The sequence below is a fragment of the Aotus nancymaae genome, unplaced genomic scaffold, assembly GCF_030222135.1.
Source record: "Aotus nancymaae isolate 86718 unplaced genomic scaffold, 86718_ANA_hifiasm-v0.15.2.pri h1tg000012l, whole genome shotgun sequence".
NCBI lineage: Eukaryota > Metazoa > Chordata > Mammalia > Primates > Aotidae > Aotus > Aotus nancymaae.
The window spans coordinates 40,964,085-40,992,008 of NW_026988423.1; the positions used below are offsets into that span (position 1 = coordinate 40,964,085).

The 27,924-nt window shown below is 39.1% G+C and overlaps 1 protein-coding gene and 1 pseudogene across 2 annotated transcripts in view; both read right to left on the minus strand.

Annotated features, from left to right (window-relative positions):
• TPST1 (tyrosylprotein sulfotransferase 1) overlaps nucleotides 1–27,924 on the minus strand; it is a 108,792-nt gene that overhangs the window by 57,209 nt on the left and 23,659 nt on the right. For both annotated transcript variants that reach the window (XM_064375609.1, XM_064375610.1), the window contains exon 2: nucleotides 20,905–21,850. In XM_064375609.1, the coding sequence (XP_064231679.1) occupies nucleotides 20,905–21,749 (845 nt within the window). In that variant the 5' untranslated portion in view covers nucleotides 21,750–21,850. The remainder of the gene's footprint in view (nucleotides 1–20,904; nucleotides 21,851–27,924) is intronic.
• Nucleotides 10,156–11,523, minus strand: LOC105714947 (store-operated calcium entry-associated regulatory factor-like; annotated as a pseudogene).

Genomic DNA, 27,924 nt, shown 5'->3' on the forward strand with positions numbered 1-27,924 from the left:
TCCATCTCACAAAAAAAAAAAAAAAGAAAAAGAAGCTTCCTAATGTAACCTCACTGCTACATGTATAATATGTGTATGCATTCCTGCCACACCCCCTCCCCCAATATATGTTCCATAAGGGCAGGAATTTTTGTTTTGTCTGCTGCTGTATCTTAAGTGCCCAGGATGTTCTAGATACATAATGGGAGCTCAACAAACATTTGTTGAAGAACTGAATAACCGTAGAAAGCTGTTGCTAATTCTTTGGATAAAATCAGCATTTCTAGCTTCAGATTAATAGTTAGAATAAGGTCAAAAAAAATCTCTCTCCTCCATTATTTACCCTTTCGCCCCCCATGTCTCGGTCATATCTCAGTATTTATTCTGCAGTTGGGAATGAAAGCAGCTCTGTTGTAGTTTTGTCTCTAGTTGTTTTATTTTCTCTGTGTAGCAACATCTTGGTGTTTGGCCAGTCCTGTATTCTTTACAAGAACAAATCTGATTTATTTTTTTATGGCCTACAAATAGTTGCAAAAGCACTGACATTTCATTTCTCAAAAGTCCTCTCACTGACTCATCCTGCTCTGGTCCTCCGGCATGAAATAACAGAACCAATTTGGTTAAATGTTGCTCATAATTACCCTAAGCGCATTCTGGACTTCAAGAATAACACACATGACCAAATATTTAAATATTGGTTAAAATGCAGTTGGGTAATCAACAGACTCATCAGTAGACCTATTTTTATGTTTATGTCTTAAAAGACAATTGTTTGATATGTTTATATCTTAATTAATGCTTTTAACCATTACAAATAATGAAACTATAATTGAATTTCCTTCTAGGATGATTGAACTTTACAATATTATATATCCTTGATTTGAATAACATTGACAGAGCAATCAAGATATTTTTTAGAATCCTAAAAATTATCCTTCATAATATGGAGCAGGCACATATCTTAAAGAACAGCAATACTGTCTGAAGTGTGTAACTCAACATTTATGTATACAGCTATGCAGCTACCACCCAGATAGGGTAGTGATCACTTCTAGCCCTCAACGGTCTCTTTTGTGTTGCCTCCCAGTCAGTCCCCGCAGAATAACCACTATTCTAACTGCTATCACAAAAGACTGGTTTTAGCTCCTTTTGAACTTACAGAATATACTTGTTTGCATCTGGCTGTATATGCTTAGTATAATATTTCTGGTATTCAACCATGTTGCATATATCACTGGTTTCTCTTTATTGGTAAGTAATATCTCATTACATGAATATAACATATTTTATTTACACATCCCCCCGTCATAGGTAGTTGGATCCATTTCTAGCTTTTAGCTATTACTATGAAAAGTGCTGCTATAAATATTCTTGTATAAGTTTTTTAGTGTAATTCTTAAGGTGTATAACTTCTTTATGTTGGGAGTATATGTAGAAGTGGATTTACAGGGTTATAAGCTAGGCATGTTTTGCTAACTAGCCATAATAACATGGTTCCCCAAATGGTTATACCCGTTTAACTCCTACCAACATTATCCTTGCCATTCATCTGTAATGTCCACTCATTTAATACTAACCATTCTGGTGAATATGGAACGGTATCACACTGTGGTTTTAAACTTCATTCCCTATGGACTAATAATACTAGGCCTACTTTTTTTTTTTAGTAGTAGAATTAGACTGGTGAAAAGATCTCACCTTGCTACCATGCTTGGCTATCTGGTTTGGTTCATAACTTCTCTTTTTGTTGATGTTCTCTACTGGTGAGACATTGTTCTCAAACTTTCTGTTAGTTTTTGTTTTTTGTTTTCAAGATATGGTTTCCTTTAGCTCTTGAAGAATTACTTTAAATAGCTAATATAAAGTGTTTGTCTAGAAATTCCAACGTCTGAGCTTCCTGAGGGACAATATCTATTCATGGCTTTTCTCTGGCTCTGTTCCATATCTTACACTTTTTTATTAAACACTAGACATTTTAAAATCTTATAATGTGGCAACTCTGGGAATCAGATTCTCTCCCCTCTCCAGAATTTGTTATTGCTCCTTATTGTTGTAGTTGTTTCAAGACTTATCAAAACTAATTCTGTAAAATCTGTATTCTTTGTTATGTGCAGTCACTGGAGTCTCTGTTCTGTTAGTTAACGGTCAGCTAACAACTAGACAGACTGCCTTAAATGCTTGGAACCAAACAATCTCCCAGCCTTTGCAGAAGGGCTCTGGGTGGGTTTGGGATACACCTTCACTACTTAGCCAGGTAGCTTCTAACTGTGCCTTAGGCTTCACAGAGCCTCAAGATCAGCCAGAGGTAGAAGTCTTCCTTGGGCATGCATACGGTCCTTGCCAAGCACATGGCCTTCTACATTCCCGGGAATATGTGAAGCTTTGACACCTTCACAGACATCTCATTCCCAATCTTTCCTCCCAGGCTCTTTAGTCTACTGTTTGCCCCAAATGTTATCTATTGACTCAGGAGGCAATTACTAAATGATCTGTCTATAAATGTTTTTTGATAACTACTGTCCTCCCTGCTCTCAGAACTAGGCAAGCTTTGAGTCAGGAGAAAAAAGACAAGGTTTTTTAGTCATTCTTCAGGGATCCACCATACAAGGCAAAACTAATTACAACGAGGTCTGTTCTGCTCCCTCCAGTACGGGAACACAGGCTGTTATTTCAGCCCCAGCTGACACATGGAACAGGGAATGGGGCTTGGGTACATTCACTGTTCTTATGAGTTTCAGCCATTTTTTGTGAATAAGCACTCCTCACATTTTTTTCAAGTCTTCGGCTAATTTCCAGAGTTCTTAAAAAGTTGATTCTGACAGGTTTTGCCAGTTCTTCTGTTGCTCTTATGGTAGGGTAAAATTTTACACTTCTTTACTATGGCAGTTTTGCTGATGTCACCCCCAAATAGCAAAACTTTTTAAACCACTTGGAATCCCTCTCTCCTAGCTTCCTAATAAATCAATTTATCAAACATTTACTTAGAATTTACAATGCTGTGTGGCTAAAAAGATATCAATGACAAGGTACTTGTCCTCAAATAATATGATAAATTCAACAGTATCAGATTCCAAATGAAACTGTCAGTAATTATGACAGTGGAGTGGGTTCCAGAGGTGCAATTTAAAAAGTGTTCCAGATGGTTCTGAAACTGGTAGCCTGCTTGAAGAAATATTGCCTCGGGTTTTTGTCAGCCTGTACATACCAGGACTCTATACTGATAAGCAGTATAAACGTCTTGTTACAGAGACTAGTACAAGAAACTGAGCAATTAGGACAGGAAAGAGTCACCACTTCAGCAAAACAGAATGTACTAACTGCAGTATGCGGAGAAAAGAGCATGACAGCCGTCTTTTGTCTCTGTGCACAAGCAATCTTAATCCTAGTATTAAATTTTGTCAATACTACAAAACAGCCTTGAAATTGTGCAGATGCTATGTCCTCAGAGAAACCTTCCCTAGTTCCGAACCAAACTGGCACCCCCACATTTACCCTAAAAATTCTTTTTTCCTTTAACCTATTTAACACGGATAATATTTTATTTAATTAATTTATTTTTAATTGAGACAGAGACTCACTCTGTCACCCAGATTGGAGTGCCGTGGAGTAATCTGGGCTCACAACAACCTCCGCTGTCCAGGTTTAAGTGATTCTCATGCCTCAGCTTCTTCAGTAGCTGTGACTATAGGTGCGCACCACCATACCTGGCTACTTTTTTTGTATTTTTAGTAAAGGCAGGGTTTCACCACGTTGGCCAGGCTAGTATCAAACTCCTGACCTCAGGTGATCACCCGCCTCAGCCTCCCAAAGTGCTAGGATTACAGGCATGAGCCACCACACCCAGCCAAGGATATTTTTAAAAATATCTCCCAACACGTTTCCTTATCAGCAAGCAGATTACTCGTTCCCAGTATCACACCCACCATTATGCCCAAAGAAAAGTGGCAGAGGAAAAGAAAAGTCTACCCAGCCTAGGCTTCTGGTGTATTCAAGACATGAGCAGAGAACAGTGGGAAGGAACCAGCAGTGACACAAGTCTGTCCTCATCTCCTCTCTCCAGGATAGAGTTCCAAAAGGGAAAAGACATGCAGATTGAAGAAAAAGCTAAAAACCAGGCATGTTTGGTCCATTTCCCATTTGGGGTTCGGGGAGGACACTGCTATATAGGATGCCCTTTAATGAAAAGGTGGTGGCTGAATCATCAACATAGAAGGGTTAGGAGGAGGGACGACATCGATTTAGTTATCCAGAGTTCTCTGACTCCCACAAGGCATAAAAGGCATCCTCAATTTTCTTTATGTCCAATGGAACAAGAGGAAGGGGGTTCGGGATTCTGCCAGCAAAATTACTGAAGTACAGGGTTTTGCCCCAGGGGAGGCAAAGAGCTTCAGTAACTGAGGGCTACAGGTCTTACTGTCCAGGTCCAGAGCTTCAAGAAAATGACAGCCAAACCTCGGAGTCAGGATGAATCAACATGGAGCCAGTAAAGCAGGGAGCACCACTGGGCAATCCACTGACCACAGACTGAAACAGCACTTATCAGCAGGACACAGTGACCAGGAGTACTATCACTCCACAGGCCAAGGAAGACTCAGAAAGAGCATGCAGCAGCACTTACCAACAGGACACAGTGACCAGGTGGACAGGAATACTATCACTCCAGAGACCAAGGAGGACTCAGAGAGAGCAGCACAAGACCACACAGTCACCTCATCTTTCATTTTCCCCCCGCCCCGGATTTATTGATTTTTTTTGAAGGGTTTCTTGTGTCTCTATCTCCTTCAGTTCTGTTCTGATCTTAGTTATTTCTTATCTTCCGCTAGCTTTTGAGTTTTTTTGATCTTGCTCCTCTAGCTCTTTCAGTTTTGACGATAGGGAACCTCATCTTTCTATATACATATCCATATGCCATCTAGGGAACAGATAAGGTTCTCCTGGCATGGACACTAGCAGTAATATATGCAGTGGTGGTAGTAATAGTAAAAATAATAATAGATAACATATTTATAGCACTTAAGTGCTATAATAGATACTGTCCTAAGCTTTTTACATATTATTAATGCATTTAAACCTTATTAACAACCCTATGAAGTAAATGCCATTATTAGCGCCATTTTACACGTGAAGAAAATGATGCATATGAAGGCCAAGTATCTGATTCAAGGCCCCACAGTCAGTAAGTGTTAAAGCCAAGATTTGAAACCAATATGACAACATATATTTTATGGAAAAATAGATGCATTAAATATATTTTTTAAATATATGGAAATGATAAACAGAATGTCAAGCACACAAACTTTCCTAAAGAATCTAGGTACTTTTCTATGGCTCTGAATCCTGGATAACATAAAGAAATAGGAGATATTTTTAAATTTTGGGCAGCATTAGCTGCCCAAAATTTTTACAAAAATTTAAAGGTGGACACTAATCTATCAAATGATTGTTACTGAACAAAACTGATATACTGGGAAATAAAGAAAACTAGGGCATAAGCTTTAAATGTTTCATAAACACAGCCACACAGTGCTGCCCACAGGTGACGAGTTCAGACAATATAAAAGGTCAGAAAAAAGTAAAGAGTGCTCATCTTTCAAAAGACCATATTGAAATAGCTATAAATGAAAGGCTTCAAAATAATCCGGTGGGATACTCCAACCTGAAAGCACCAAAAAAAAAAAAAAAAAAAAGGACAATATACATTGCATAACAATTTTCAAGACACTGGATATTAGGGGCAATGAAGAACAGTGTTTCCCTGAGAAATGAGAAACAAAGTGATCCCCATGACTGCCCCAGCTTATTGTCTTGAGAAAATCTCCAGGCTGTGGTACAGGAAGGGAAACCCAGGCCAGGCACAGCAGATTCTAAGTTGAGAAATGGAGCTGAAAGTCCTAGCTGGAGTTTTCAGGACAGAGAATCAAAGAGGAGAGAGCTATATGCTATATATATAGCTATATAGCTATATATCAAAGAGGAGAGAGAATTCTAGAGATGTGCTAAGCGGAAAGAATGAATTTACAGGGAACTGTGCCCAGAACTCACACAGAACAAGGAATAGTGCTTGCTCTTCCCACCCAGAGTGAATAAACTCATAATTTATTGGATATTGGTAGAGTACTCAGCCAGGTCTTGACTCAGTAATGGGGAATAATCAGGCGTAGACTAAGTATTTCTTCAGACTCACCTAACAAATCATAAAGGCAAAATTCCCAAAGATCAAACTGGTCAAGTAAATTAATTGCATCCCAGAAAAAAGCTCAAGAATATTTGTAGAACTGCAAAAATATCCAGCAAACAAAAACAAAAACAAAAAACAAACAAAAAGTATCCAGCAACCAAAAAAGTACAATTTATAACACCTGACATCCCAACAAATATTACCAGGCATGCATATAAACAGGGAACTATAACTCATAATGAGAAAACTAATCAATTTCAAATGACACAGATGTTAGAATTCTCAAATGCATTAAAACAGTTACTCCACAGTTTATGGAGTACAGTCATTCAAGTACACGTTGAGCATCCCTAATCCAAAAATCTGAAACGCTCCAAAATACAAACTTTTATGACTTTCACATGAGTCTACAAGCGGAAAATTCCACACATAAGTACTTAACACAGACTTTGTTTCATTAACAAAATTATTCAAAATATCGTATAAAATCACCTGAGGCTGTGTGCATAAGGTGTAATATGAAGCATAAGTTAATTTCATGTTTAAACTTGAATCCCATTCCCAAACTATCTAATCATGTATAGGCAAATATTTCAAAATCCAAAATTTGAAACACTTCTGGCCCAAGCATTTTGGATGAGATACTTAACCTGTATTGACATCAGCACTAAAATAAACTACCAAAACATGGAGCAAAGTGCATATTACTAAGCAAAAAAGCCCAATCTAAAAAGGTTACACACTGTACGATTCCAACTCTATATTCTGGAAAAGGCTAAACTATAGCTAGAGCGAAAGATCAGAGGTTGCCAGGGGTTGGAAAAGGGAAGGATAAATACGAGAAATACAGTGGAAATATTTAGGACAGTGGAAATATTCTGTATGGTACTAAAATGGTAGATATATGGCCTCTGTACATTTGTCAAAACCCATAGAATGTACAATGCCAGAATGAACCCTAATGTAAACTATGGAATTTGGGTTATAATGTGTCAATATAAATTCATCAATTTTAACAAATATATCAGTAGGATACTGATACTGGGGTAGGCTGTGCATGTGTGTGGGTAAGTCATATATGGGAACTCTCTACACTTTCTGTTCAATTTTGCCATGAATCTAGAACTGCTATGAAAAACAAAGTCTATTTTTGAAAATAAAATTGAAAAATATCAGTGAACTGTGGAAACATTTCAAACAGTCTTACATATGTGTAATTGGAGTCCTGAAGGAAAGGAGAAAGAAGGAGAAAAAATTTTTGGAAAAAACGTATTTTTTTTCCAAATTGTATATAAACTATAAAACTCACTGATCCAAGGAACTCAACATATTCCAAGTAAAAATTACTGATTTCAGACATGCAAGGTTCCACAGATTACTACAGATTCTATGGATTGAAAATCATAGTAAGGATTATGAACAACTTTATGCCTGTAAATTGAACAACTTAGAGGAAATGGACAAATTACTTGAAAGACACAAACTACCAAAGCTCATTTAAGAAGAAATAATTTAAATAGACCTAACTGTCTAAAGAAACTAAAACTATAATTTAAAAACCTTCCATATTTGCAAGAAGAGCATTTACCAAGCTAAACAAAAAAAGAAATCCACACCTATTCACAAAATAAAGTAGTAAAAACAAAAAACACAACAGATAAAGAGCTTAAGATGGTCAGAGAAATGACATATAACAAAGGCCTGACAATTACAGCAGATTGTTCAACAGCAATCTGCAACTAGTGCATGGTGGAATAATATCTTCAAAACACTAAGAGAAAATTATTGCCAACCCAGAATTAAATAGACCAAAAGTAACCTTCTAAGAACCTAAGACTTAAAGAAAAAAAAAAAAAACCCTGAGAAATATAAAGATCCTTAGAATAAAATTAGAATCCTAAGTCCATACTATGCAAAAATGTAAGCAGCAAAAACTCTGGACAAAACCCCTCACTTCAGGCAAAAATCATTGAGAAAGACCACAGTGGTATCAGGAGTGTAAGAATCATTCTCATTATTTTTAACACTTCCTCTGAGCTCTTCGCCCTAAGAGTAGTACTAGCCATACAGAAACAGATTGCAGGCAGCTAAAACTCTGAAAGAAATCCAAACTCTGGCTAGAATTAACAATGAGAGGAGCCTCTGGGAGCCTGAGAGTATATGGGAAATCCAGGAAAAGTAAGAGCCAGAGAAAGGGTTTCCTGTAATTTTGCACATGAACCAGCTAGCTCACACATGAGAGAGATTCAGGGAAGTACAGCAAAGGCTCTGAGAATAAATTAAAATACAAACTGTCACTACAGCGCCAAACTAACTCATAAATGGTCTGTGGATAGGAAAGACCCAAAGCAGCATAGCAGTCTTTGAACTAATAATACTGGAAATACTATTCACAGAAGGTGAGAAAACTTGTGGTTTAGAACCTAACCAGCTTGACTGCCTACCAAAACAAAAACAAAATCAGCATTCTCCCAAGGATTTTAACAGGCCTTGGAGACACAAAATATAACTCCAAAATCCATCAAATGTAGAGCATCAGGAAAACGTGATCCAAACTTGAGGGAAAAGATAATCAAAAGTAATTTGTAAGGGAAGCACAACTATATAACAAAACTAGACATAGAGTGTAAGAAAAAGGAAAATTATAGGTCAGTGTCACTCATGAAACAGATATAAAAACTCTAAACCAAAAATTAGCATACCAAATCCAAAAACAATGATCAGATGATAAATCATGACCAAGTTGGGTTTTTTTTCCAGAAATGCAAAGTTAAATAAACGTTAGAATATCTATTAATGTAGCTTATTACATTTGTAGCTTATGATTAAAGAAAGTTACATGACTACTTCAATTTGCCAAAATACAAACTCTGTGGTGGGGTACTTGTAAAATGGTTCCCAATAATTCTGTCGTACAAAGGCTCTTTAATGAAATTAAGGGTGTGCCTCACAGTTACTCTCGATTTAACAAGGCCTCTAGGGAGCTTAAGAACATTGTCCCTCAGCCATTTGAGAAAGAGCACAAAGTAAAGAAGACTGAATCTTAGATTTGTGGGTGTGACTATTACCCAATGGAATGAACGCCAGTGAATTTCACAAAAGACTTACAAAGTTTTTGAGAAAATTATATCAGCAGCAACACTGACAGGTTGGACCAAAAAAACCCACCAATAGTACAAAATGAAAAGAGGCCACTAGACTCTCAAAATTCTACTGGCAGGAAGCAGCCTGATAAAACACTACACAGCTGCTAACACATGCCATCTTTCATGAAAAAGGAAGAATAACTCAGAGGTGGAATCAAGAGCCAGAACAGAACTAAGAACCATAAGCAATTATTCCCAGACCTTGAGACCAATCAAGGAACTCCTAACATTTTCCGGGGTTTCACCTTGTTGGTCAGGCTGGTCTCAACCTCCTAGCCTCAAGTGATCCACCCGCCTCTGCCTCCCGAAGTGCCACTGCACCCAGCTGGCAACTTGTATCTTTAATATCACATTTCTTCAGATTGAGTGGAACTGTACTCAAGGAACTATATTTTAGAAACTTCAGCCAGGTGCAGTGGCTCACACCTGTAATCCTAGCACTTTGGGAGGCTGAGCCCAGGAGTCTGAAACCAGCCTGGGCAACATCCCTATCTCCACTATAAATCAAAAAAATTAGCTAGATGTGGTGATATGCAACTGTAATCCCAGCTACTCAGGAGGCTGAGGCAGGAGAATCACTTAAACCCAGGAGGTTGAGGCTTCAATGAGGCATGATTGCACCACTGCACTCCAGCCTGGCCAACAGAGTGAGACCGTCTCAAGAATGATTCAAAGCTTCAGAGCTCAAAAGTGATCAGAACTCACAAATTAGTATAATTCGTCCAAAGCTCAATTTAAATGTTTGAATAACAGCAAACACCAAATAATATAATACCAAATAGAATATTATAGTCTCTATGAGGTAATAACTCATCAGCTACAACTACCTAAGACTGAAATTTTCTGTACTTAGTTTCTATTAGTACAATTCCTTCATTCTTAATGCTTCCTAGGGCATCACAGGTTTTAGAAATTAATGTATTTTTAGCATTCCACAGTAATGATCACTTTCAAAAACTGCAATATACATCTGCATGTTACACTGACATACAACACGTAAGTATTTTGTCACATGGTAAATTTCAGCCACAAATATTAGAATACGAAAAGCCATACAGGACAAAACACTACAGAATTTTTGAATATTCCCTTTTCCCAATTCTTAACAGATAGCACTTTTTCTAAAGAGAAAGTGATGAAAAAATCCAAAATTTCAGCATCCAGTGTTTGACTCCAACTTTCTACTTTATCGTCTCCTGGTACCACCATATCCTGATGCAGTTCTAGTTTTCGTGTCTGAGTCTGAACATGCCGAATAGCTGCCCGAGCCTCCACGAAGGGGTGAGTAAGCCCAACTATTCCATGTGCCAGAGTAGGAGGGAGGATAGGACGGGTAGTACCATGAGTCTGAGAAGGGTGTTGCCGCTCTATTGCTGCCAAACAAATATCCCAGTAATCCACCAGTTCCCAAGCCAGTCCAGAACCCCAGTCCTGAATTTTCATATCCTTGTTGTCCTGCAAAAGCACTGCCAAAACCAGAAGTTGCACCACAGCCAGTATTCTGTGGTCCTGTGAACTCAGACTTAAAGCCTGGGGGAGGAGGTCCTGATGGGTTGGCGAATCTCTGGTAACGGGGGGAAAATGTTGGATAATCAGAATATGGTGGAGGAGAATACTGCCCATCACTCAGGAACAGCTTATAGACTACAAAGGCGATCCCAAGGAGCACCACAATGGTAATCAATCCACTCATGTTACAGGAATCTGCCAAGTACCACTTATGATAATAATCAGAGAAAGAGGCAAAGCCATGCTGCTTTCCAGACTCCTTCAGTTTCTTCAGGCCAAGTTCCGTATAATCTAAATTATACTCCAAGCCACAGGAACATACTCCAAGCCATTAGTACATACTGGTCTTCAGAGGACTCATAGCCTTCACAGCTCACCACAGTTTTTCCAAATTTGAACACAATATCTAAGTCGGTCTTACATTCCCACTGTACATCATACCCATCCCAGCCTTTGTTCTGACACTGTATGACTTTTGGGGTGTAAGAATCACAACCAGCTGTGCCTCCAACACATTTCAACTGTGGGATGGGATCCAGCCTGCAGGAGGTGGTATAGCGGTCACAGTGAAGGGTAAGAGCTTTTACATCCCACAGCAACATTCAGGGTCGTTCCAGCCCAGAGCAGGGCCTGCGGTCAGCAGAAACAAATGCAAGCCGAGGAGCAAGCAATGCCCGGCTGTTCCCGGCCCGCAGGCTGCCGCCATGGCGCTCAGAGAAGATGGCGCTGGGCTGCCAGGCGCCTGCGGGCAGAAGCCGGGAGCAGTAGCGCGCGACGCTATGCCACGACACAGCCAGAGCTGGCAGCGAAGGCATGGTGCGACTTGACAAATTTGTTTTAAGTTTTAGAAAAAAAAAAAATGGGCAACCATTTTTATGACCTTAGAGTAAGGAAAAACTTGATAAATACAAGTTTAAAACTTACATTCATCATAAGAATTTTTTTAATTCTATTAAAGTGATAGCATTGGCAAAAAAGATATCAAAACGGAAGTTAAAAGATAACTATTGAGAGAAGCAATTTGCAACATATAGATCAGACAAACACTATAATTAAAAAATGGGCAAAGGTCATAAACAGGCATTTCACAGAAGAGAAACACAAATGGCCAATGAAAACATAAGATGCCCAAACTCATTGTTAGAGAAGTATAAATTAAATCATAATAAGGTACCATTTTGTTCTTACTCAACTGGAAAAAAAAAGAAGAAAAAAAAAGCCAGGCTGGTGAGGATAAGGACCATTGGAAATTTTTTTTTTTTTTTTTTTTTTTTTGAGATGGAATCTTGCTCTGTCACCCAGGATGGAGTACAGTGATGCAATCTCGACTCACTGCAACCTCCATCCAACAGGTTCAAGCAATTCTCCTGCCTCACCCTCCAAGTAGCTGGGATTACAGGCGTGTGTCACCACACCCAGCTAATTTTCACACTTTTAGTGAGACAGGGTTTCGCCATGTTGGCCAGACTGGTCTCAAACTCCTGACCTCAGAAAATCCACCCACATTGGGCTCCCAGACCGCTGGGATTACAGGTATGAGCCACTGCATCCAGCCTGGGAATTTTATATTCTGAAGGTGGGAGTATAAACTAGTGCAAACTCTCTAAAGTTAATTTGGCATTACCTAAAAAAGTGGAAGATGAACACTGCTCATAATCCAGCTATTCTAATCCAAAGTATATATCTTAGAGAAACTCTTGAAGAAAACACCTTCAAAAATGTGCACAGCTCCACACTAAAAACAATCCAAATGTTCATCAACAGTAAAAATGTATAAATAATCTATATTATACCAGAGAACAGTATTTTGGTAATTAAAACTGATGATATAGCTATATACCACAACACAGGTAAATCTCAAAAAAAAAAAAAAAACTGACAGAAGAAAGCACAGACCATGATCCCATTTATATAGTTTACCAACGCAGGTAAACTAAACAATGAAACAAAGGAAAAAATACCAAAGGTCACCTCCAAGTAGTTTCAAATATAACAGTTACTGTAATGCCAAAATTCCCAACCTGCCATGTCAGTTTCCTACTAGAGATATTCAAATCGGGTGCACACTTTGCTGCATTGAGACAAACATTTCATGACTTTAAGACTACCTTTGCCCTAAACAAGCTTACAGGATCCTGTGTAAGAACATAAACAAAAGCCTATGGTGCACCTGCTACTGTCCTAGGTGTTTCACACTCATTATTTTGGGGTGGGGAAAGAGGGGAACAGGGCATAAGCATTTAACAATAGAAATAATAACACACTAATAATAAGTACCATTTTGAGCACTTACTATGTGCCAGGTGCTACTCTAAACGCTTTGTAGTAATTTAATTCTCCCAACTATATGAAGTGAATACTACCACCATCATCCGTAATAGGTATCATCATGATCCTTATGATAATAATAATAAAGACAATAGGTAACATTTTCAACCAATTATTATATACCAGGCGCTTGGCTAAGGGCTTTATGTCATTCTAACTTAATCCTCACAACAACCCTATGGATAGGTATTATCATCCTTAATGGATACTATTTCAGTAATCCTTCATCTACAGTTTCAGTTAGTTCTCTGTAGTCAACTGCAGTCTGAAAACATTAAATGAAAAACTCCAGAAATAAACAAACAACTCCTAGGTTTTAAATTGCATGTAATTCTCAGTAGCGTGATAAAATCTAACACTGTCACACTCTGTCTAGACTGGGATGTAAATCATCCCTTTGTCCAGCATGTCCATGCAGTGTACACTCACTACCCACCATTAGTCATTTTGTAGCTCTCTTTTATTTTTTTCATTCCAGTTTCTGTGCAAGTCACTTAGTAGCTCTCTAGGTTATCGGATAGACTGTAGCGGTATCACAGTGCTTACATTCAAATAACTCTTGTTTAACTTAATCATGGCCAAAAACCTCAAAGGTAGTAATGCTGGCATGTTGTTATAACTGTTCTGCTTTATAATTAGTTATTGCTGTTAATCTTACTGTGTTTAATTTGTAAATTAACCACAGGTATGTAGGCATAAGAAAAAACATAGTATATATAGGGCTCGGTACCATCCGTGGGGTTTCGGGCATCCACTGGGGTCTTGGAACATATCATCCGCAGATAAGGGGGAAACTAACATATTATTCCCATTTCCAGGATAAGAAAACTAAAGGAAAGATGAGATACCGAGACTAAGCAAAACCAAGTAACTCACTCAAGGACATACAATCAATAAAAGACAGAGCTAGGATTTGAACCTGTGGCCGTCTGACTCAAAAGCCTATGCTTAGCCACTGTCACAGTTTTAGTTTGTCTTCATAAACGCTGTTAAGTATATACAACAAGAACTGAGAGTATAGATGAAGACAGAAAGACCTGGGTCCATATCCTGGCTCTACCACGTTCCAGCTGTGGGATGGAAGACAAGCTCCTCAACCTCTGGGAGCCTCAAGTCCTTCACCTACAAAATTGAGGTGCGTAAGGTACCTAAGGGTAAGCGTGAAAGGGGAAATATAAAAACTACATGAGATAAGGCATGCAGAGGGCTCAGCATAGTGTCTGGCACATAACAAATGTTCAGTAGATGTTGGATGATATCACTACCATCATCAGCATCTTCCCTGTTGTATAGATAAGAAAATGGAGACACAGAGAGAGATAGTATTTGATGCAATGTTACAAAACCAGTTAGTGTCAATGAAAGACTTTAAATACAAGTCTAGCCAGCTTCAAAGTATCAACCCTTTTCCATATGCTAAAGGGAGGCCTTGGGGAGATCTTCCTTAGGGAAAGGAAACCTGAACTAAATCTTGCAGTACAACCATGAGTTGGTCAGATGAAGAAATGAAGTGAGAGAAATGAGTGTTGCAGGCAGAGGAAACAACACATCCAAAGGAACTGATTAAATGAATGGTGTGGCAATAATTGTAGCTACAATTATTTCAGTGTGGCTGGAGTCCAGGCTGTAGGAGTAAGAAACTCTGAGTCCACAAATGAAGCAAACAAAATGTAGCATAATTTTAAGCAGTGGTTCTCAGTGTGAAATCAGGCCAGGAACATTAGCATCACCTGGGAACCTATTATGCAAATTCTTGGGCCTATCCCAGACCTCCTGAATCAGAAACTTTAGGTCTTTTAAAGGTTCTCCATATGATCATGATGAATGGTTGATGTTGTTAATCAATGATGAAATGTAATGATGTTTTCAAAAACAATGAAATAATTGTTCATTAGACAGGTAATTCAGAAGAGGACCAAGAAGAAACCATGAATTCCTACATAATATCTGGATGGGCACCAACTATAATTCCCTTGATGTGCCTGGGTTTTCTTTGACAACAGTTAATCAATTTAATAGGTTACTCTACGTACAGATCCAATTTGTGCTACACTTCATCTTGGCAAAATATTCTGAACTAGGCTTAATTTTAAATATTAAAAAAAAAAAAAAAAAAAATTCTAGGCTGGGCATGTGGCTCACACCTGTAATCCCAGCACTCTGGGAAGCCAGGGTGGGCGGATCACCTGAGGTCAGAAGTTCAAGACCAGCCTAACCAACATGGTGAAACTAAAAATGCAAAAATTAGCTAGGCATGGTGGTGCACACCTGTAATCCCACATACTCAGGAGGCTGAGGCAGGAGAACTGCCTGAACCCGGGAGACAAAGGATGCAGTGAGCCAAGATTGTGCTACTGCACTCCAGCCTGGGCAACAGGGCAAGACTCTGTCTCAAAAAAAAAAAAAAAGGAAATAGTCGCATAGGTAAACAAATATTGGTCTCAAATTCCTGACCTCAGGTGATCTGCCCATCTCAGCCTCCCAAAGTGCTGGAATTTCAAGTGTGAGCCACTGCACCCAGACGTTTTCTTTTTTTAATTATTCACCAATGAAGAAGTAGGACTGACCATAGTTCTTAACCTGCATTGTACATGATTCTATGTCTTCTATTAGATCGTATGTTCCTTTAAGCCAAAGACCTTTTATCTCCAGGAGCTGACACAGTGCCTGGCACATAGTAGGTGCTCAATAACACAGCAGAGACTACTATCTGCTTATCCCAATATCCAATCAATTTCTCTTAGTAAAAGAAAACCCCAGTTACTGCCAGTGAAAGGTAAGAAGTACTACCTGGAAGATTCTAAGAAATATCCTCAAAAAATACTAAACACCACTACCTTAACACACATCCCACTGGCACTGTGCAGCTTAGAATGCAGATGAAATGATCGGTGCTCCAACTTGGATCCTGGGGATAATGGAGACAAAAGCTGGAAGCAGCTGAGATGCCAGATGACTGCAGAGCTGACAAAGCAGCCCTGGTCTGCCTTCTTCTGCAGCAGTCATTTGGAAATCTTTGTTATTTTGGATCTCTATTATTTGCAGAGAAACCTAATCCAAACTAATAAATGATCTGATATCCAACTTCTAATTTTTGCTGCTAATTGTTACATTCTCCACAAAAAGTACGAATGTTGCTTATTAATTCATGTTCTAGTTCTGCTTTTCACTGACACACTTTGCAATGCAATGTTTCCTCAGCTCTCTCATTTCCTTTCACAGCCCATTTTGCTCTGTCACTTGTATCCCTTGTTTATTCAATTCTTCTTCTCCAGCGAAGGTGTCTCAGTTACTTCGCTCTTCAACATGACATGGGCGTGGCAGCTCACAGCAGTAATCCCAGCACTTTGGGAGGCCAAGGCAGGAAGACTGCTTGGGACCAGGAGTTCAAGACCAGCCTGGGTAACACAGTGAGACCCTGTCTCTACAAAAAATAAACAAAAGTTACCCAGGCGTGGTGGCATGCACCTGTAGTCCCAGCTACTAACAGCAAGCTAAGATGGGAAGACAGCTTGAGTCCAAGAGTTCAAGGCTGTGGTGAGCCACAATCTCGGCACAATACTCCATCCTGGGTGACAGAGCAAGACCCTGTTTCAAAAAAAAAGACACAACCCCAATACCCCAGTAGCATCCTTGGACAGTGCCTTTATAAAGGAAAAGTTTTCACAAATAAACAGACTTGTTCTCTAATAGCTTCATGAAGAAAGAAAAACCACATGTAATATTTATATAATTCTTCTGGGATATTTCAGACTGAGCCAGTAGAGCTCAGGTAATCCTAACTTGCCTGCTGTTAATTTTCCATGCTATTAAAATGCTCATAATTTTTGTGAATACAGTCTTTCATTCTCTTCACTTGCTTATTCTTGTTATCCTTAAATTTCAGAATAATTTCAAGTGGTTAGTTATCTTTCTGTTAATCCCGTAAGATATAAGAATTTTAAGTTTCCAAGCTGACAAAGATTCTTTGTGTGACCAAACTTGAGTCAGGATCCTGAACCTTTCCTAGGACCATCTGGGTACTTCTTTATAAAATCCAGTTTTTAGCAAAGAACCCTGCGCTAAAGCAGTTCAGCAAGAACCTCCCATCCTTGATACCTAATCACTCAGTATCTGATCAGGTTTCTCATCCTCCACCCGCGCCAGCTGATGTCTGATCACCCTGGCCTGTCTTCAGCAAGAATCCTATGAGGTCAGCTTAGGCAGAATGCCCCTGACCCCTGATGTTTCCTCTTAGTAATTTTCTGTCCACTGACCCTCACCTTGATCCCTGGCTATAAATGCCCACTTGCCCATGCTTTGGTCCCTGTATCTCCTGCTAAATAAACACTGCCTAGTGCCTTAATAAGTAACATTGAATAATTTTTTCTTTAACAAAAGTAAATTTCATTTTAGATATTAAAAAGTGTTATAGCCAGGTGCAGTAGCTCACGCCTGTAATCCCAGCACTTTGGGAGGCTGAGGCGGGTGGATCACGAGGTCAAGAGATAGAGACCATCCTGGTCAACATGGTGAAACCCCATCTCTACTAAAAATACAAAAATTAGCTGGGCATGGTGGCGCGTGCCTGTAATCCCAGCTACTCAGGAGGCTGAGGCAGGAGAATTGCCTGAACCCAGGAGGCGGAGGTTGCGGTGAGCCGAGATCACACCATTGCACTCCAGCCTGGGTAACAAGAGCGAAACTCCATCTCAAAAACAAACAAAAAAAAAAAGTGTTATGAATTTAACAAATTACTAATTATCCTTCCTACTTCCTCAAAAAATCTTCATTTCCAAAAACCTTTTTGCATTATTTTCACTCATTTATTTAGTCTTTCTTTGCTTTAGATCTGATTTAGAGGATTTTTTTTGTCTGCTTTACTTACTAGAAGCTGTAGGGTATCTGTTTTCCTGTTCTTATTTGCTTTCTTGTGCTTGTCACTACTCTTATCTTTTTCTTTCGAATTTACTTGTGTTTAGGAGTTACTCTCTTCTCTTTCTGCTCTGAGTGTAGATTAGAACTCTGAATTGTAGTTGTGATTCCTATACTTGTTGTCTAAGGGTTAGGGTTAGGTCTGTCTAAGGGTCCTGTACTTGCTGTCTAAGGGTCACTTTGCTCTTCTGACCTAGCAAGCTTGATTTTTATTTGTTCCAGATAATTTCATGGTATCATAATGAGTTTAATAACAGAAGTAACTCTGTACTCTCTCATAACTTCCCAAAAATTTCCTCATGGAGACAACTAAAATTCCACGAAAAATTCCACAAACCAAGAGAAGAAAGCAACATAAATGGCCCCAAATTTTACTTCTACTTTCTTTTCAAGACACTTGAGCAGGAGCTCTGACTTTTCTGTAACTGAAACTGCACAGGGAAACAAGAGATGCCACCCTGACCGTAAATAACTAGAAACCTCCAAGCAAAGCAAAGGTTACCTTTCCTAGTTAGTAAGATAAGAGGCAGAACTGTGAAGTGCTCCTGATATCTCTACGCCATCTGGTGATATCTTCAAACCTTCAAGGCTGAACTCAGGAGTTCAAGACCAGTCTGGCCAACCTGGCACTCTACCAAAAATACAAAAAAAAAAAAAATTAGCTGGGCATGGTGGCGCATACCTGTAATCCCAGCTACTCCAGAGGCTGAGGCAGGAGAATCACTTGAACACAGGAGGCAGAGGTTTCACTGAGCCGAGATTGTGCCAAAGGAAATATGGTCTAGTTTAGACTCACCTGAACCAAAACAGCTCTTAATTGTTTTATATTGAAATTCTGGGTAAGATTTTGTCAAAAAGGGGTTCAAATTATTATTTTGCTTTTAAGTTTTAGAAAGCAATTGCAGTCTACGAGAAAAGACTAAAATACCAAGTGTTGGTAAAGATGTGAGGCAACTAGAACGTACTCATCTACAGTACAGCCATACATGAAAGAGACACTTTGAAAAACTGTTAGAAAGTGTTTGTTACACACACACACACACACACACACACACACTTTATCCAGCAATTCTACTCACTGGTATGTACCCAAAAGAAATAAATGCTATGTCCACCAAAAGTAATGTACAAGAATGTTCTTAACAACTTTTATCCATAATAGCTCCAAACTAGAAAGACCCCAAAAGCAAAAAATCTTGGAATAAGCATTAGTAGATTCTACTCATGGTTGTGACACGTTAATTTTTGACAAAGCATAGAGCCTTACTGGGCCTCCATTCCAGACACTGAAATGCTAAGTAAGGTCTCTTTGCTTTCTAAAGTTCACTAATTCATAAATATTTTCTACAAATTTTCTTGGTCTTTATATTTACCTTAAACATAGCAAGTATATACACAAAATGTTCTCTTCCTGACTGGCACCAATATTTAACTTAAGCACACCTCTTTAATCCCTACTGAAGAGTCTGGTGGTCTAACAGGCTCCTTTTATATTAGCAGATGTGGCTGGCATCAGTGTCAGGCCATTATATAAGCACAAAGACTGAAATACCTAATACAAGTGATTAAAAAATCAATTATAGTCTATTATCTGGAAAAAATAATAAACTGCAATGAGAATAGCTAAAGCTAAAATTTTCTCTGAATCAATAAAAATAATCTACAGTCAGTATAGTGATGGTACATCATAACTTATAATCAATAATTGAAAGCTAGGTATAAGCAGGCAGCTGTTCCTTTGAGATTATCTACATAAGAAATCAATATTTACTATACAAGTTCTAAACAGCAAAAAAAAAATTAAGGAGATATTCCTTGGTGAAAGTAAGAAGGACACACAGGAAAGTATACTGCTTTTTCTTTTTTACAGGGGTTATACATTAATAAATGAAAAAGACAAAAATAAAATTCAGTTATAGCCAACTTTTCTTCATTAAGATATGCTACTTGAATTTAATAGTAGTTTCCATTTTTATATCCTCATTCCAGGTAGATAAGTCATCAAGTCAGGTTATCAGATCAAATGAGGGCATACTCATCTTCACTTCATGAGAAAAGAAGCAAAATGCTAAAAATCATCTTTGAGAAGTTTTAAATCCAAGAAACTTCTTTTATGGATTAAGCTTCCAAATTCTGGAGATTCTCTAGCCTTTTGTAAAAAATAAGAGAAGATATATCCATCAGATGACAAAGGAAGCACTACACCTAGTAAAATGCCATGGGGAAAAGCACAACCTCATTGAGACCAAGGCATGGATTCAAATTCTGGCCTCGCCATCTAAATCTGAACAAATTGTTTTAATCTTACTAGACTCAGTCTTCTTGTCCATAAAACAAAAAGATTAGGTTAGTGCCTTTATTTTTCTCTATCACCAAAAATTTCAAAATGCTTGTAATTCACTATGTGCTCATTGACATGACATGTGCACTTTCTGACTTTAACTTTAATCCACACAAAAGCCGACTATCCTCATTACCAACAATACCTAGAAATTAGAAATCAGAAGCCACTAAAACTGAATGATGGACATTAGGGTCTGAGGCCTTGAAGAAGGCTTTTCACCGTCTGTAAGCTGGGTTTGCATCCATCAAACAAATAAAGAGGGCCACGATGTACACATGAAAAAATGAAGTATAAATAACTGAAAGTCTACAATAAACTAGGAGAGAATTAATAAAAAAAGAAACCTCACCAATGAAGCGGTATCTATTCCAGAAAAGGTTTTCAGTTTCCATATACACACACACACGTACATATACACATATATATATAAAACACACACATACATGTGTATATATCATTATTAGCTAAATATAGAGTCAAAATAAAAAAACGTATCTTCTACTCACTTTGACAGAGACACTCCCCCAGCTTTCCCAATCATCTCTTCATGGTGCAGTACCGAGTGGTTCCAGGGAATATGGAGGAACTTTAAGAGTGTTCTCATCCACCGTTCAGGATGTAAGACAAGCTGTTCGTAGTGAACCAACATGCACTTTTTATAACCAACCTCCATACACTGGTTATACATGGTCTCTATGGCACGATTCCACTTGGTCAAGCAGTCCCTGTAGCTGTTCAGGTCAAATCCAGCTATAGTAACTTTTCGAGAAATCATGGAATGTACTGATGCCCGGCCATCTCGGACCATCAGGAGAAATTTGGCATTGGGGAATAACCTAGCAAGGTAAGTTAAGGATTTCAGGGCAAAAGGATCTTTATTACATAAATAAGGGGCTGGCTCCCCATGCTTCACGATGATTTCTAGTAAGAAGGCTTGCATGGCAGAATCCAGCACTTCATCAGTAACACCAGCCTCATCCAGCCGGATCTTCTCTTTACTTGACCGTGACCACATCTGCTTCAGGGCCAGGATTCGGGGAATGACCCTGGTTTCCTCTCCACAGCGAATGTCAGGATGCGCATCCAGCATGGCCCTCATGAGTGTGGTTCCACTTCGAGGCACACCTCCAATAAATATTAAAGGCATATCTTTGTGATAGGCAAAGGTTTTGTTGGCTTTGAGGTCCAGGCCAGTTCTCACGGTGGCCCTTGTGCTCTCTGATTTGACTGGCTGGCTGCGTTCCTCTATCCGGTGATGGCATTCCATGGCATGCTGGCCCAAGTAAAACACGGTCACAGAACTAATCACCAGACATGCCAACAGTAAGTTCTGCTTCAGCTTTCCAACCATCTTGATGTGATTATCTTGTTATTAAACAGATATTTTGCTTAAAATGATTTTCGGAAAATGTTCAGGCCATGGAGAGTCTACTTCAGAAAGATGACCAACATCTAGGAAAAAGGAAAAGGTTATCTTGTCATCACATTCGGATTGCTTGCAAACCAGTCACCAGTTATCACCACTGCATTTTAGCTAGAAAGAAGCTGAAATGGTCTTAGATTATTTGATATTCTTAAAACAAATTTCAGTAAAATTTGATCTACTCAGTACCTACAGTATATACAAATTTGAGTACAAATAAATCAATGCTTATAATCACAAACAGCTTTTCTTAAAGCAGTAATTCTGAAGCTATGTACCTGGTAAAGAATGGAAAAATAAATAAAATTACTTCTCTCAGTGAATCAAGCAAATATTTAATAAGCCCAAGAATGTCTGGAGTCCAACCCAAGGCTGATCTCTGCTATTCGGATTTGCTTCATCTCTAAGCAGTCATTATCTCCACATTCTAACATACTGAGAAATTACAGAAGAAATATAAAACAACTTCTAAATCTTTAACAGAGATTCAGTTTATTATCCCACCATTCATTTAGGTACTACAGACCAGATACTCAGGCTAAACTTAGGACAAACTTTGAAAAGGACAACAGTATAGTGACCTCTGCTCTTGGAAAACAAAGTCTTTTGACAGACAGATATGTAAAGGATGACAATAAAATGTAATCAGTGCCTCAGTGGAAATATGCAAAGGGACAATGGGAGTATAATGAAAAGGAGCATGTAATCCACCTGGGGAAGATGTAAAAGTTTTACAAAAGTAGGTGGGAAGGACCAGGTGCAGCAGCTTGCCCCTATAATCCCAGCACTTTTTGGGACACCGAGATCAGAACATCATTTGAGCTCAGGAGTTCGAGACCAGCCCAGGCAACATACTGAGACCAAAAAGAAAAGAAACTGAGAGGGAGGAAGGGATATTCTAAACCAAAGGAACTTGTGTGCAAAAGCAAAATGGCAAGACAGAACACAGCATGATTAGGTAACAGAAAGTAGTTTAGGAGAGTTGGTGTATAGGCTGCAAAGAAAACTGTGTAAGTATCTGTGATCTAATCCTCAGAAGGACAGGTAAGATCTGGACACAGGAAGCACTCTAAGCTGCAGGTACACTATGACCAAAGATACAGATGTGCAAAAGTAGAAGCATGGATATGAAACAGCTGGAGCTGCTAGTTTAGCAAGAGCAAGGGTATACAGTGAGAAACAGATAGCAACCAGACCACACCTATACCAAAATAATTTACCCTGAATCCTCAGAAGGCAAGTGTGATAGTTAATTTTATGTGTCAACTTGGCTAAACTTCGGTGCCCAGTTGTTTGGTCAAACACCGGTTTAGATATGGCTGTGAAGGTATCTTTTAGATGTGATTAACATTTAAATGAACAGATTTCTAGTAAAGTGGATTACCCTCTATAATACAGGAAGGCTTCATCTAACAGTAAAGGCCTTAAGAGCAAAGACTGAGAGGTTTCCTAAGAAAGGACAACAACATAGAAACCCTGCCTGTGTGTCCAGCCGGCTACCCAGCAGAATCTGGAGTCAAGACTGTGGCAGTCCAGTTCTCACTAACACAGGCCTCCATAACAACTGTTTCAGTACTGACTGGGTGGTGAAGTTAAATATTAAAAGCTAAAAAAAAGCCAGTGCCCTTATACAACAGCTGGAATGTAACAAAACCCACTAATAGCTTTGCCTAGGCCTTTTCTGGGCCTTAAAGCATGGCAAAATAATGAAGGAATTCTTAACAGGACCCATTTAGGATTAAACAAGTTTTATAAGGGGTCTGAAGAAACTCCCCAGGCCTCCACAAACAAGTTTACTGCAGGTCTGAAGGAACTCCCCAAACCTCCATGATTTAGCAGGTGACAAGATAAGGGTAATCACCCCAGCATCTAGACCTATTTAGATTAAGTAAATTTACTGAGGCTCCAGAAGAAAGTCTTCAGGACTCAGACCTTAGTTACAGATTAAAAGAAGTTAATCACTTACATCTTTAGATGAATGCACACACATAGACATATTGGTTAGAAAGTATATAAGCTCTGAAAAACTGTAATTTTAAGTTGGTCTGGCGATAATTTCCAGGCCTCCCTGTAACCGGTTACAGAAATAAAAACTCTCTTCCTCCCCAGTGCATCTGTATCTCGTTACTAGGCCGTAAGAAATAGCAGCCCGACCCTCAGTTTGATACTGGAACAAGACTGCAACATCAACTCATCTCTGCTCAATTGCCCTTTGAATTTCAGACTTACCAGCCCTATAACTGCATAAGCAAATTCCCTAAGATCAGTCTCTTTCTCTCCCTACCACCGGCCCCTCCCCATATACATGTGTGGAATGTGTGTTATTTACCACTCTAAATTCGGTGAGATCCCGTCCAACCCACTAGCAAAGCAGTCAGTCCTAATGGTTTGCCTTGCCCTAACTACTGGTTCTGTTTTCCCGTAAAACCCTAACACAGGGGTTCGGTTTTGTTTTTCTGGAGAACCCTGAGGAACACAGTAAAAATACCTGGAGAATTGACTAACTACACTAAAAAAATACATTCCCAGAGGCAAGACTTCCAGCTATGGCCTAGTGAGAAGGTAGTTAATTCCTCTCCCCAAAAACCAATGATAAAGCTGGGTGAAATGAGCAAAGTAACCCTTTCAATGCTCTGGAAATCCACCAGAAGAATAAAACAACCTGAGAAGCATTTATGCTTGAAAAACTGCTAAAAAGTGGGTAAGAACCATGATAGTCTGTGTAAGCCTACTCCCATCTCACCATCTACCCATTCAGTAGGTGCAGAGGTTCTGCAAGGCAGAGCAGGGCAAGGCAAACCGTTAGGACTGACAGCTTTGCTACTGGGGTGGAAGGGAGTTCACTGAGTTTGCAGTGGGGAAGAACACACACGCCCAACTGCATTGTCAGAGTAGGTGATGGAGTTCAATCCCAGTCTGACCAACATGGTGAAACCTCGTCTCTACTAAAAATACAAAAATTAGCCAAGAGTGGTGGCGCACACCTGCAGTCCCAGCTATTCAGGAGGCTGAGGCAGAAGAATCACATGAACCCGGGGGGCAGAGGTTGAAGTGAGCCGAGATTGCAACACTGAGCTTCAGCCTGGCGACAGAGCAAGACTAATCTCAAAAAAAAAAAAAAAAAAAAAAAATTACCTTACCAACAATTCAACTGTGGGAAAACAAGATAACTACCTTTGAAATCAGAGATACAAAATATTCACCAATCAAAAGTCAACATGCAAGGTGTCTACATGACTAAAGCAGCAACCAAGAGTTTCTGATATCTCCTAACATCTTCCCATTAAAATACCCCCAGTATTCAAAATAAATTTTGAAAAACAAAAAAGAAACTTCAAATTCCTAGCAAAATACTTATAAAAACTAAAACTGAAAATTTATTTGTAATGCATTTCCTTGCCCAAAAACATACATGTAGATCATTTTAATGGCTGCATCATACTCTACTGAAATGACTTAACAACATTTATCTGGCCAATTCTCTATTATTATTCACTTGTTTTTAAATCTTCATTATTGATATATTACTATGGTAACTGTTCTTATATTTACAAACACCTTTGCACACATAATTGTTTATTAAACTAAATTTTAGAAGAGAAATTGTTAGGTAAAGGAGGGCGAAGTGTGCTTGATTTAATAAATTTCTCGTATCCAATATTGAAATCTAACCAAAAAAAAAAAAATTCTGTTGGCTCTACTTTCAAAATAAAGTCAGAATCAGACTGCTTCTCAACACACCCACTACCACTGCCAGCATCTTGCACCAGGACTACTGACAGGTATTCTTACTTCTACTTCTGCCCATGAGCGTCTATTCTCAACTCAGCAGCCAGAGGGGTCCTTTTATTAATAAAACAAAAGAAGCTGAGGTGGGAGGATTGCTCATGTCCAGGAGGTTAAGACCGCAGTGAGCCATGATCACACCACTGCCCTTTAGTCTGGGCAACACAGTCAAACCTCAGCTCTAAAAAATTAATTAATTAATTAAAATAAAACACAACAAAAAGATTGTGCCATTCCTCTGCTAAAACCTTGGTATTTGTTTACCAAGTGGTCATTTAATGACTTATTTTAAGGCATCCAATACCAAACTGTTAAATTTCTCTGCCTCTTTTTCTACCGTTTCTGTCAGGAAATCCCCATAGGCATCCAAAAAGTAGTACTAATTGATGATAATAGCTTAGGAGTCTGCTGTTCAAAGTGAAGTAATTGAGAAGGCACCCCTAACCTTCAGAGGTTGCATAAGGACTCAAATGATGGCAACTCCCTCTTTACTAAGGGATCATTTAGGGCAAAGAAAACCTTGCCATATATTCAAGTATACTTGATAGTTGTCAAATGACACAACTTTGGGTGATTTTCTTCAAGTTTTAATTTCTGCTGTATTTTAAATTAAACATTAAATGACATTAGCTAAATGTATGTTAACGGGGGGAAGAGTATGTTCCATAGCCCCTTCAAGATATCTGAAGACAAGTAAATAATCAAAGACCTTGTAAGGGATACTAAAAAGGGAAAAGAAAGGGATTTTGGCTTCTCCAAAAACATTCTCATTTTTCACTAAGCTTGTGAAGCCTAATTTTCTCTCTTCGGAGGTTTCTTAACTTGCAGAACCAGTACTAAGAGGGGTCTTTAGATCATCTATATATAATGCTCTCATTTTATACCTGTACAAACTGAGGCACAAGTAGCACACTTTACTCGTCACTTCTCTAAATCTTACGCATTCTTCAAAGGTCACTTATCACTGTATCATATATATCCTACTTGCTCTAAAAGATTTTGAATGCCTGAAGCCCACAGACTTTGTCTATGTCCCATCCTCTACCAGAGCATACTTAGCAGAGCACCAGCTCACCGTGAATACTGAGCCTACAAAAAACATGATTCCTAACCAAACTGGGAAGTACCTTTTTCTAGATGAGAGACACTATAGACTTTGAGGCTCTACTCACACTGTTATACTAATGCTTCTCAAATTCTAAAAAAAGGTAGTCCTTTGACTGAAGAAGTACAGTAAAAGCTTGTCTGACCATCAGCCTGATATACTGAAACACTGTGTGCATGTGTTGTCTACACGCATGGGTGCACGTGCATGCACACACAGATACAGGCCTCTATCAGTTACTTTTATTTATTTTTTTATTTTTTGAGACTGAGTTTCACTCTGTCACCCAGGCTAGAATGCAATGGTGCAATCTCGGCTCATTGCAACCTCCACCTCCTGGGTTCAAGCGATTCTTCTGCCTCAGCCTTCCCAGTAGCTGGGATTACAGGCACGTGCCACCGTGCCCAGCTTATTTTTGTATTTTTAGTAGAGATGGGGTTTCACCATGTTGCCCAGGCTGGTCTTGAACTCCTGATCTCAGGTGATCCACCCACCTCGGCTTCCCAAATTGCTGGGATTACAGGCATGAGCCACCGTGCCCGGCCCTCTTTCCATTACTTTTAAACTCCACTTTGCTGTATTTTCAGACAAGCAGATCAATATTTTCTCAGCTAGGACATTTACAGAGCTAAGCCTGATCTAAAAAGAACAGCAGAATGTTCAGGCTCAGTGTTATGTCCAGGGGAAAGAAAAAGCACTGAAACACTGCAATAAACATACCTGAGGAATCACTATTAATAGGACTGCTCTTCCCCAGCAGGACAAATGAAACAGACTCCCAGAAATAACGCTTAGAGTGCTGACATTACATTTCTAAACTTACATATTTGCAAATTTTATAAAGTAAGAGTGCTAACCAAAAACAGGATCAATCAGCAAAAGCAGAGGTACAGAGGTCAGTAGTCAGCAAGGCCATGCCCAACAGCCGGTGCACACACACAGGCCCAGGTACACACAGTCAAGAGCACGTCCAGCACACCCTGCTGTTATAATCAGGAAAGTGGCCATATTCTAGGTCCAAAGAGATGCTGGTAAATGTCCTAGCAAAAGATCAATTATAGGAATGTAACAACCCCCGTTAAAACTTTCTTTCCTTTGTTAATCACCGGTTCCTTGCCTCTCATTCCCATTTGTGAGGCCAACCAATGTGGCAAACAGCAACAGGCAACACCACTGTGCCTGCTGGCTAAAGTCCAGACTGTATCTGGTTTC